Genomic DNA, 11,959 nt, shown 5'->3' with positions numbered 1-11,959 from the left:
GGGGCACTTTGGAGGCGGGTCCCAGAGCGAGTGAAGGACCCACCGCAGAATTGCCACCAAAGACCCGGAGCGCGGAAGGACCCCTCGCTGCCGAATTGCCGCCCCCCCAAATCCTGGTGCCCTAGGCAAGCGCCTAGGTCACCTAAATGGAAGCGCCGGCCCTGCCCCCTCCCCCTGGTTCCTCCTCCAGCCTTTGTCCTGTTTCCCGGGCAGAAGGTGTCAACTGGCCCCAGCCTCCCATCCTGGGCTCTCACGTTACATGCTCAGGTATCTTCCCTCAAGGAAAGTCTCCCATCCCACACACAGTCCCAGTAAAACTCCCCTGCAACATTCCCAGGTCAATACTCCCCACTGCCTGCTGCATCACAGTGACCTCTCCCAAGTCCCCACAGAGACATAGAGAAGCTGAGAGCTGCAGGATGCTTGGGAAGGCTGAGGGGCCCACGGTTTCCTGGGTTTTGCAGGGACCTCTGCTTGCTTTGGCTGTTCTAGATTTCGCCTGCAGATTAGAGACAACATATGATGAACGCAGGAAGAGATGAGACATCGTCCACTTCCTGTAGCTGGAGCCACCAGCTGAGTTCCTCATTTGGGGCTTGGTTGAGTTGGGCTTCGGGGTGTTGGTGGCAGCACTGAGGGGCCCCTGGCTGCCCCCATCATGGCATCTGCTCTCGATGTCCTCTTCCTCAGTGAGTATCGAATAAAGAAAGGGTATGTGCCCATGGGGGGAGCATCTGAGGCCAGGGCCTGTGCCCATGGGGGGATCTGAGACCAGGGCGTGTGCCCATGGGGGGGTGGGATCTGAGACCAGGGCCTGTGCCCATGGGGGGGATCTGAGACCAGGGTGTGTGCCCATGGGGGGGATCTGAGACCAGGGCGTGTGTCCATGGGGGGAAGTGGGGGTTGAGACCAGGGTGTAGGATCCAGTTGCTCTGGGATCTGGTCACTAACGAGCCGTGTCCCCTCCAGGCTGCTGGCTGGCCGGGCACAGCGGGGTGTGGGGAGGTGAGTATCAGTTTGTGGGGAGGACGGTAACATCAAGGATGGGGGAGGGGATAAGTGGGATGGAGAAAAGAGGAACTGAGCCCTGAACCTTCCCCAAACCTCAACCCAAACTCCCCTGTGAGCACAGACCCGGCCCCGTTCTTCTGTGAACCTCCCCTGTCCCGGCCCCACTAGGGAATAACTAGGAGCTGACTCTGGCTCGTGGGGTCTGATGAAGCAGACGGGAACCATCCTCTAGTTTAATGTCCTGCCCCCACCCCCCCACCCCCAGGCTGTGAGGAATGAGCGGGGGCAGCATGTGGATTTATTTCAGCTCATACAAACGTTAACAGGGCCCATCCATGGGCTCTAGATCCCCTCGGGGAACCGAAATGTTCATGGTCAGTGCAGCCGCAGACAGAACCCCCAGATCCTCCCCTGCCCCGAAATCGACCCCAACACCTCCCTCCCCTGCACTCACAGCCCCACCCCCCGATCCCATGGCCTGGGGAAAGGTGGGTCTTGTGAGATTCCTACCAGTCACAGCCTCTATTTCCAACCCCGGGATGGGGGGCAGAGCTGCAGGGGCCCACTGGTTAGGCTCCCTGGCTGGCCTCAGGTGGGGCCCAGGGGGCAGTGGATCTCTCATTCAGCTGGGTCCTGAGCTACGTCTGGTTGAACCCCCTGCCCCCAAACCCCATGGGCCGCAGTGCCAACCCCGGTAGGGAACAGACTCCCAGAGAGGCTGAATGACGGATGGACAGAATTGGGGCGGGGGGAAGTGGGGAGCTGTGTCTCCCCTGTTTAACTCCTGTCTCTTGTTGAGAGCAGGGCAAGAATACCCCAAACCCACCATCTGGGTGAGCCCCAGCAGCGTGGTGGCGCTCGGGGGAAACGTCACCATCCGCTGTGAGGGTTTGTACTCGGGCATGGAGTTCTTTCTGCGTAAAATTGGACACCCGAACCCGCAGAGGCAGCCGGTGCCTGATGGGACCGTGGCTGAATTTCCCATCGCCAATGTCAGCCGGGAAGATGGAGGGAGCTACACCTGCGACTATCGCTCCATAACGGATCAGAATCGCACATCGCATCCCAGCGACCCCGTCAAGATCATTGTAGGAGGTGAGGGGCCTGGCTCAGTGCCCGGGCTCCCAGCCCCACACGCAGCCAGACCCACAGCGGGTCTCTGCACCGATGGGACACTCAGAGCCAGGCTCTGCCCTGATCCCTGGGCCCAGCAGAGGGGACGCCAGGCCGGGGAGCGGGGACAGAGTCACTTGGGGGTTCCCCAGCCATGGGGGAGAAGCAGCCGCTGGAGATTTGGGGCAGAGGAAGGCTGGGGGCTGGGGCTGGGGGCTGGGGTTGCTCTGGCCTAGCACAGGGCTGGGGTCACCCTGGCCAACCAGTGCAGCTGGAGCTGCTCAGCATCGCACGGCTGGAACTGGAGTCGGTTGGCTGGCAGGGCCTGACCTGGGCCTGGGGCTGTGCCGGGGGTCCTCTGGAGGTGGGGGTGGGGGGCTGGCTTGGGATTCTGGCCAGCCGGGGTTTATTTGGCCAGGGGAGGGGGTGGCGAGGGGCACTCAGGGCTCCTGCCATGGGAAGTGGGGCTTTGTGCATCACGGTGGAGTTGCAGGGCTAGCCTCCCGGAAAGGGGGGTCCACCCACCGCCCATGGGGGATGGAGTCACTGGGGGGAGCAGCAGCCACTGGAGATTGAGGGAGGGGGGATCCCTGTCCCCAGGGGAGCTACAGAGCAGGGGACCTTTCCCAGGGGGATTCTCCCCATCTCGGGGGATGCAGAGGGCTCGGGGCCGAGGGGCTTGTCAGCTGGCTCTGGCCCCTCCCCACTCCCCTGGAAACCCAGTACTCAGTCGGGAGCTGTGCTGGGGAGGGGAAGGTGGCTGGGTCGTCGTGTCGGCTCCTCCCCCGCCTGGGGCCTGCGTCTCACGGCCTGTCTGCTTCCCACTGCAGAGCCCAGCTACCCCAAACCCAACATCTCCCTGAGCTCCAGCGGGGGGGTCTCCCCAGGGGGAGCCGTGAGCGTCTGGTGTCGGGGGCAGCCCCGGGGCGTGAGGTTCGTGCTGAATAAAGAGGGACGCCATTTCCAGCCTGTGGATTCGGACGACAATGAGGCTGTGTTTCCCATCAGCAACATGCACCGGGAGGACGGGGGGAGCTACAGCTGCTCCTATCACAGCAGATCGGAGCCACACGCCGTGTCGTACCCCAGCGACCCCGTGGAGCTGGTGCTGAGAGGTGAATGGCCTGGCTTGGTGTTCCCGTTCCCAGCCCCAGCCCCACCCCCAGCCAGACCCTCACAGGGGCTCGGTGCCAATGGGACGCTCAGAGCAAGGCTCTGCCCTGAGCCCTGACCCAGCAGAAGGGACGCCTGGCGGGGGAGCGGGGACAGAGTCACTTGGGGGGTTCCCCAGCCAGGGGGGAGCAGCAGCCCTGGAGGCGACTTTAACGCTGTCCCCTGTTTGTATGAACCGTGAGTCGCTATTTAATCCCGTGATCCCATCCCCTCTGTTCTCCAGTACCAGCCCCAGGTAGTGCCTCGGCCCGGGCTGAATGAGGCAGGGGCTGCAGGAGAAGCAGTGACTTGGTGGACACGGCGCTGGGCTGGGACCCAGGAGATCTGGCCCAGCTCCTGGTGCAGCCACAGACTCTGTGTGATGGGAGCACGTCGCGGTTTTCAAAAGTGTCCTTCATTGCGGGGGGGCCTCAATCTTCAGGGTTCTCAGGCTGAGCGCCCACAAACCGAGACGCCCACAGTTAGCAGAGACCTCTGCAAACGCTGACCTCAATCGCGCTGGATCCCTTGTGTTGCAGGAGCATATAGGGCCCCCGCCATGATCAGGGCCCTGTTGTGCCAGGCGCTGCATAAACACAGAGTGAAGAGACAGTCCCTTCCCCTGGGAGCTCACTGAGGAAAGTGACTATGTCTGTGTCTCAGTTTCCCACTATGTAGAATGGGAGGCTGACTCCCTTCTTGTGTGTGGCTTGGGCTCTGTGGTGCTGGTGCTGCCGGGCACCAGAGACCAGCCCGTGAGTCGCTCTGTGCTCGGGGGGCTGGATGCAGTGAATGAGGCAGGGGCCACACATGGGCACATGAGGATTCCAAGAAGTAAGGAGCTGGGGCTCGGTGTCTGTGGGGCTGGGAGCCCAGCTCGCAGGGCCGGGATTGTGGGTGGGGGGAACTCTGGGATCTGGGAGAGAATCTCTGCCTGGGGGTCCCAGGATCTGCCCAGGGAGGTGGCCGGCCAGGGAATCTGGGGCTGGGTGGGTTTCCGGGTCTGGATCTCTCAGCCTGTCTCCTGTGCGCAGATCCCAGCTTACCCAGACCCTCCATCTCGCTGAGCCCCACTGGGGTCACCGCCCCAGGGGCAGACGTCACCATCCGGTGTCAGGGGCAGCGCCGGGATGTGAGGTTCTTCCTGCACAAGGCTGGAGACCTGAACCTGCAGCGACGCGTGGCCTCTGATGAGGACTGGGCCGAGTTCCTCATCACCACCGTGGGCCAGCAGCAGGGAGGGAGCTACAACTGCAGCTACCGGCCCCAATCAGAGCCCTTCGTCTCCTCACAGCCCAGCGACCCTGTGCAGCTGGTGGTAGCAGGTGAGGGGCCCGGCTTCACTCCCCGCTCCCAGCCCCACATCCAGCCAGACCCTCGCGGGGGGCTCCATTCTGTTAGGACGCTCAGAGCCAGGCTCTGCCCAGTGGGAGCTACAGCTGCTGCTATCACAGCAGATCGGAGCCATTCGCTGTGTCGTACCCCAGCGACCCCATGAAGCTAATGGTGGGAGGTGAGGGGCCCAGCTCAGCGTCCCCGTTCCCAGCCCCACCCCCAGCAAGACCCTCACGGGGGCTCGGTGCCAATGGGACACTCAGAGCCAGGCTCTGCCCTGAGCCCTAACCCCGCAGAGCGGACGTCCAGCTGGGGAGTGAGGACGGAGTCACTGGGGGGTTCCCCAGCCAGGGGGGAGCAGCAGCCCCTGATGCGACTTTACCGCTGTCCCCTGTTTGTATGAACCGTGAATTGCTATTAAATCCTGTGATCCCATCCCCTCTGTTCTCCAGTGCCCGCCCTAGGCAGTGCCCCGGCCCGGGCTGAATGAGGCAGGGGCTGCAGGAGAAGCAGTGGCTTGGTGGACACGGTGCTGGGCTGGGACCCAGGAGATCTGGCCCAGTTCCTGGCGCAGCCACAGACTCTGTGTGATGGGAGCACGTCGCGGTTTTCAAAAGTGTCCTTCATTGTTGATGGCCTCAATCTTCAGGGTTCTCAGGCTGAGCGCCCACAAGCTGAGATCCCCACAGTTAGCAGAGACCTCTGCAAACACTGGCCTCAATAGCGCTGGATCCCTTGTGTTGCGGGTGCATGTAGGGCCCCCGCCATGAGCAGGGCCCTGTTATGCCAGGTGCTGCATAAACACAGAGTAAAGAGACAGTCCCTTCCCCTGGGAGCTCACTGAGGAATGTGGATATGTCTGTGCCTCAGTTTCCCGCTATGTAGAATGGGAAGCTGACTCCCTTCTTGTGTGTGGCTCGGGGCCTGGTGCTGGGCGGTGCCGGGCACCAGAGACCAGCCCGTGAGTCGCTCTGTGCTCGGGGGGCTGGATGCAGTGAATGAGGCAGGGGCCACACATGGGCATATGAAGATCCCAAGCACTAGGGAGCTGCCACTCGGTGTCTGTGGGGCTGGAAGCCCAGCTCGCAGGGCCGGGATTCTGGGTGAGGGGAACTCTAGGATCTGGGAGTGAATCTCTGCCTGGGGGCCCCATGATCTGCCCATGGCTGCGGCCGGCCGGGGAGGCCGGGGCTGGGTGGGTGACCGGGTCTGGCTCTCACAGCCTGTCTCCTGTGCGCAGATCCCAGCTTACCCAGACCCTCCATCTCTCTGAGCCCCACTGGGGTCACCGCCCCAGGGGCAGACGTCACCATCCGGTGTCAGGGGCAGCGCCGGAACGTGACGTTCTTCCTGCACAAAGCTGGAGACCTGAACCTGCAGCGACAAATGGACCCTGCTGGGGACGGGGCCGAGTTCCGCATCCCCACCATGGGCCAGCAGCACCGAGGGAACTACAGCTGCAGCTACCGGCTCCAATCAGAGCCCTTCATCTCCTCGCAGCCCAGCGACCCCGTGCAGCTGGTGGAAGCAGGTAAGGGGCCCGGCTCAGCGTCCCCGCTCCCAGCCCCACACCCAGCCAGTCCCTTGCTGGGGGCTCCATGCTGCTGGACGCTCAGAGCCAGGCTCTGCCCTAAGCCCTGGGCCCAGCAGAGGGGTCGCCCGGCCGGGGATCGGGGACGACGTGAGTGGCAGGTCTAATAGGCCAGGGAAAGCTCTGCCTTCCCTGGCTGGAGCCACTGCTGAGGGACGCTGGGCTGTGGTTGGCCAGCTGGTCGGGGCCTGGGGCTGGCTGGCTAGGTGCTAGGGGCTGCTCTGGCCTAGCACAGGCCTGGGGTCACCCGGGCCGGCTGGCTCCGCTGGGCTGCCTGGCATCACATGACTGGGGCCCAGGTTGTTGGCTGACTGTGGCAGACCTGGGACTGGGGCTGTGCTGGGGGTCCTTTGGCGGCAGGGGTGGGGGTTTTCTGGCATGGGGAGGGGGTAGTGAGGGGCACTCAGGGCTCCTGCCACTAGAACCGGGGCCTTGTGCGGGGGGGGGGCAGTTGCAGGGCTAGCCTCCTGGAAATGGGGGTCCACCCACCGCCCATGGGGGATGGAGTCACTGGGGGGGGGCGGAGGCCGCGGGGGTTTCCAGGCGGGGGGGGGGGGGGATCCCTGGCTCCAGGGGAAGCTGCGGAGCAGGGGGCCTTTCCCAGGGGGATCCTCCCCATCTCCGGGGACACACAGAGCTTTTGGGGCCTCGGGGCTGCTCAGCCGGCCCCTCCCCACTCCCCTGGATCCCCAGCACTCAATGGGGAGCTGTGCTGGGTGGGGGCCGGTGGCTGGGTCGCCGTGTTGGCCCCTCCCCACCCAGGGTCTGTGTCTCACGGCCTGTCTCCTTCTGCTCCCAGAGCCCACTCTGCCCAAACCCATCATCAGCCCCAGCGGGGAGGTCTCCCTGGGAGGAGATGTGTCCATCTGGTGTGGGGGGCAGGGCCAGGGCATGCGGATCGTGCTGAATAAAGGGGGATGCCATGTTGCACACGTGGATTCGGAGAAGTCGGAGTTTCTGTTTCCCATCAAAAACGTGCGCCGGGAGCAGAGCGGGAACTATAGCTGCTCCCATCACAGCAGGTCGGAGCCGTTCGTCAGGTGGAGCGAGTCTGTGGAGCTGGTGGTGAGAGGTGAGGGGCCCGTCTCGCGTCCCTGTTCCCAGCTCCACCCCCAGCCAGACCCTCACAGGGGCTTGGTGCCAATGGGACACTCAGAGCCAGGCTCTGCCCTGAGCACTGATCCTGCAGAGGGGACGCCCGGCTGGGGAGTGGGGACGGAGTCACTGGGGGGTTCCCCAGCCAGGGGGCAGCAGCAGCCCTGGAAACTACTTTCATGCTGTCCCCAGTTTGTATGAACAGTGAGTCGCTATTTAATCCTGTGATCCCATCCCCTCTGCTCTCTAGTGCCTGCCCCAGGCAGTGCCCTGGCCCGGGCTGAATGAGGCAAGGGCTGCAGGAGAAGCGGAGCCTTGGTGGACACGGTGCTGGGCTGGGACCCAGGAGATCTGGCCCAGTTCCTGGTGCAGCCACAGACTCTGTGTGATGGGATCTCGTCGCGGTTTTCAAAAGTGTCCTTCATTGTGGGGGGGGGCCTCAATCTTCAGGGTTCTCAGGCCGAGCGCCCACAAGCCGAGATGCCCACAGTTAGCGGAGACCTCTGCAAATGCTGGCCTCAATAGCGCTGGATCCCTTGTGTTGGGGGAGCATGTAGGGCCCCCATCATAATCAGGGCCCTGTTGTGCCAGGCGCTGCATAAACACAGAGTGAAGAGACAGTCCCTGCCCCTGGGAGCTCACTGAGGAAAGTGACTGTGTCTGTGCCTCAGTTTCCCACTATGTAGAATGGGAGGCTGACTCCCTTCTTGTGTGCGGCTCGCGGCCTGTGGTGCTGGGTGGTGCTGGGCACCAGAGACCAGCCAGTGAGTCGCTCTGTGCTCGGGGGCTGGATGCAGTGAATGAGGCAGGGGCCACACGTGGACATATGAAGATCACAAGAACTAGGGATGTTCCTCCTCTAAAATAGGGACAACTGCGCCCAGACCTGCTTTGCAATGACTCCAGGTGTGAATGGCACCTGGCTGGGGCAGGGACCATCTCTTGGCCTTCCTCTGTTACAGGAAAACCCAAGGAAGTGAGTGCCCCACCCAGCGAGGGACGGGTTAAGGCCGCCGCTAAGCCGAGCTGTAAAGGGGTCATAGCTTGGATGGGAGACAGGGAAGGAAACCCAGGGGCTGGGGCAGAGTCCCAGCAGGGGGCACACTCCCCTGGCAGTGAGATCTGGTCCCAAAGCCCCTGGGCAGCACTAGGGGGCGCTGGGCTGCAGGGGGTGGGGCAGGGGGCTCGGTAGGAGCCACTGTGCTGCCGGGGGCGGGAACCTGTCTCTAGGGTATCCAGGCTCAGCAGCTGGAGGGGGCGGGGCTCCCCGTGGCAGAGTGTGGGGGGCAGGGATTCTGTCCTGGCTCCCCGCCCCGTCCCGGCTGCCCTGTAGGGCAGAGGGGCAGGGCTGATACATGGGGATCAGGGTCGACTCATGCACAAATCTGCTTCATGTCTTTGCAGGGTAAGGACCAGCCCCGAGACAGAGCAGATGAGACCCCAGCTCTGCTTCCCACACCGATCTACCTGCCCTAGGATTCAGGACTCCTGGGTTCTCTCCCCGGCTCGGGATGGGAAGTGGTGTCCAGTGGTTACACCAGGGGGGCGAGGAGGTTTTAATGTTGTACTTTTTAGTTATTTTCCTAATGATAGGTTGATTCTCATTAGTTGATAACCATTAAAAATGTTGATTTGCAACTAAATATAGTCTTTACACTAAATCTGATGGCAAACTATATCTATCCATGTTGATTGAAGCAGTTATATGGAGTCATTTACATTTCTTCAGTCTAATTTTTACATTTTGATTATGTTGGAAAATGGCAAATGATACATTTATTTCCTAGATTATGATGATTTTTTTACTTCTGATTTGTCCAAGCTCTGGTGGATGGAAATTCAAATGCACTCAAAAATGCACAGAAACAGCATTTTCAATATGTTTATTAATTAAATAAAACTACCTTAAATGTGCTGAATACATAATAAAAAAAAAGTGGATCGAAACGTATTTTTCATTTGAACCTAACTGATGTAAGGAGGTATCTGCAGTTAGTGACATCAACTGATTGTTTCTGGTCATCGTATCATTGAAGTGATGCAGGGAGCTACAGCTGCCGATATAGCACCAAATTAGACTTGCCCATCGTATCTCTCAGCTATTAGAACTAATAGATCTGATCCCCCCACATGTAGTATTTATTCATAGATTGGAAGAGGAAAAGAAGCTTTCCTGCTTTCTCAACTCCCAGTCAGTATCTGAAAATTGAATGAACGTGTCATTGAACTGAACTAGCTGAATACACTGAAATGAAGAAAAGATTCTTTCTGTGCCTGCAGAAGAGGCTACTGCTGTCAAAAGCTGGTTTTACCCTTTCAACAAACTCTGGTTCCAGGTGCTCAGACAACGACTTCCACGAATTCAGTGGTTTGACGTCCATTGAAACTGGGCAGCAAACACGGTCTAAACTACAGCAAGTTTAGGCATTAACATGGATTGTCATAATTTCAAATTTAATCCCCAATAGTCTTGTTTTTAAACAAACAAACAAACATGTTTTTTATTTAAATGAAAATAATCCAATTGACATTTTTCTTAAATCCCTTTTGTGTGTTTTTTGTCTTTAAAAGAGACTAACTAGAGGGTCGGACACTTGTTTGTTTATCTAGGCCCAGTTTCCATCCCTGAACCAGTAACAATTGCACGGGATAATGCCCCAAACCCTACAGTTTATTGTCAAATCGTCTGAGCCATTCCTCGTCTATTCTCCAGAATCTTCCCCTCGGCAGTCGGTGCCCATGTGCCGCTGCAGACAGAGGAGCTGAGCAGTAACCTTGTGACATCGACCACAACTCAGCAACCCGCCCATCACTCACTCCCTCCACTAACCCTGATCTTAAATCCTCACCCTGCCACCTGCCTGGGTCATCTCCCCATTGAAACCCGCAGGTTGACTCATTTTAACCAATGGGGTTGAATTATGCAAATCACCTGGAGAGAGTTAGCACTGACTGGCTCAGTTAACTCTGATGTCACAAAGCGCCTCTGCCTACAGCACCAATTTAATGGGTGTGGTGCAGAAAATCAGGCTTTTCTGGTGCTGCGGTTTTCGACTTGTCACCAAGACCAACAAGGTTCTTCCCACGGATGCCGAGAAATTTTGGAATCAATTTAATGTTGTCTTCAAAAATTATTGTGTTACAGACAGACAAAGAAATGCCATTGAACTGACGCAGGGAGCTACAGCTGCCGATAGAGCACCAAATTAGACTTGCCCGTCTGGTCAGAGCCCAGAGACCCCGTGGAGCTGGTGGTAGCAGGTGAGGGCACAGCTCAGTATCCCTGCTCCCAGCCCCACCCCCAGCTGGACACTCAGGGGATTTCGATGCTCAGAGCCAGGCTCTGCCCTGAGCCTTGGGCCCAGCAGAGGGGACACCTGGCTGGGGAGTGAGGACAGAGTTATTGGGGGGTTCCCAGCTGGGATAAGGAGCAGCTGCTGGAGATTTGGGGCTGAGGGTGGGGGGGATTCCTCAAAAACAATCACAAAACAGCTGTGGTGGGGAGGACCCCAAGGATTCCTGGCAGCTGAAGTAGGGTGAGAAAGAAAACAGATGGGACAGCAGGCAGCAGCTCCCCACAGCCCAGAGTGCTCCTGGTGGAAAGGGCTGGTAGAGTTTGGAGGGAGGCTGCCCAGTCCCTGGAGAGAGACACCAGCACCCAGTGAGGTAGCAAGCGGCACCAGACAAATCAATTAACAGCAGGATACTAAGGGAGGAAAAATAACTTTTGAAGTGGTAAGAGTGTGGCCCATTACAGACAGTTGACAAGAAGATGTGAGTAACAGTAGGGAGAAATCAGTATTGGGAAAATTAGGTTTAGGTTTTGCAATGACCCAACCATTCCCAGTCTTTATTCAGGCCTAATCTGATGTTGTGCAGTTTGCAAATTAATTCCAGTTCTACAGCTTCACGTTAGAGTCTGTTTTTGAAGTTTTGTTGTTGAAAAATTGCCAGTTTTAGGTCTGTTATTGCGTGACCAGAGAGATTGAAGTATTCTTGTAGAGTGTGGACTCATGCCTGCGGCGCCTCCTGCTGGTCATCTTCGGGAATTAGCTCTCACAGCCTTGGAGCACCCTCTGGAGGCCCGTGATCCACCTGTGCTCTGGCCCCCCCCGTGTCCCTCCCTGGACCCTGGTGCCCTTGTACCTGGGGTGCTGCCTGTGATGAAGTGGGGGTTTTTCTTGTTTTCTGTGGGGTTTGAATGGTTTGCATGCGGAGGGGGTGGGACTCAGTTTCCCTGGGTGTTACTGGTTTAACGAGGTGAGGGGAGAGGAAGTTTGTTGTTACAGAGAACCAGGGAGGGAACTTGGGACCCCAGCCAATGGCCTGGAGGATGGATACCCCAGCGACCGGAGACCTGAGACCCCGACCCGGAGACCCAGCTCAGGAGTTGCAGCCAGTTCTGGCCAGTGGGAGAACAATGGGCTGCAAAGAGAGGGCCCAGTGACCTAACCAGCCGGTTCCAGCCAGAAGACAGAAGCAAGTAGAGGAGGCCCCAGTTTATGACCCTGTTTACCTGGAGAGAAGAAAATGAACAGAGGCGGGGCTAGGGGCAGGGGATATTAGATACCCAGCTGGGAAGCAGGGGGGTTCTGGGCTGAAGAGGGGAAGCAGGCAGAGCCTGCCTGGATGCAGAGAAACTGGGGTGTGCTGGGCTGATGG

General features: G+C 59.0%; 1 protein-coding gene across 1 annotated transcript; it reads left to right on the top strand.

Annotated features, from left to right (window-relative positions):
* The first annotated feature begins 658 nt into the window (after positions 1-658).
* Positions 659-9,339, top strand: LOC117870599 (immunoglobulin superfamily member 1-like). Its single transcript, XM_034757801.1, has 6 exons — positions 659-689; positions 1,816-2,106; positions 2,784-3,239; positions 4,311-4,601; positions 5,852-6,142; positions 8,702-9,339. The coding sequence occupies exons 1-6, from the start codon at positions 659-661 to the stop codon at positions 8,704-8,706; spliced, it is 1,365 nt and encodes a 454-aa protein (XP_034613692.1). The 3' UTR covers positions 8,707-9,339.
* The last annotated feature ends 2,620 nt before the right edge of the window (positions 9,340-11,959 follow it).

This window comes from Trachemys scripta, unplaced genomic scaffold (assembly GCF_013100865.1).
Source record: "Trachemys scripta elegans isolate TJP31775 unplaced genomic scaffold, CAS_Tse_1.0 scaffold_54, whole genome shotgun sequence".
Lineage (NCBI taxonomy): Eukaryota > Metazoa > Chordata > Testudines > Emydidae > Trachemys > Trachemys scripta.
The sequence above is the reverse complement of the archived record's forward strand: the minus strand, read 5'-3'. Positions and strand labels throughout refer to the sequence as shown.

Coding starts and splice junctions, on each gene's coding strand:
- LOC117870599 (XM_034757801.1), top strand. CDS start 659: ATGGCATCTGCTCTCGATGTCCTCTTCCTCA. Junction 690..1,815: donor TCTCGATGTCCTCTTCCTCA/GTGAGTATCGAA, acceptor TGTTGAGAGCAG/GGCAAGAATACCCCAAACCC. Junction 4,602..5,851: donor TGTGCAGCTGGTGGTAGCAG/GTGAGGGGCCCG, acceptor TCCTGTGCGCAG/ATCCCAGCTTACCCAGACCC.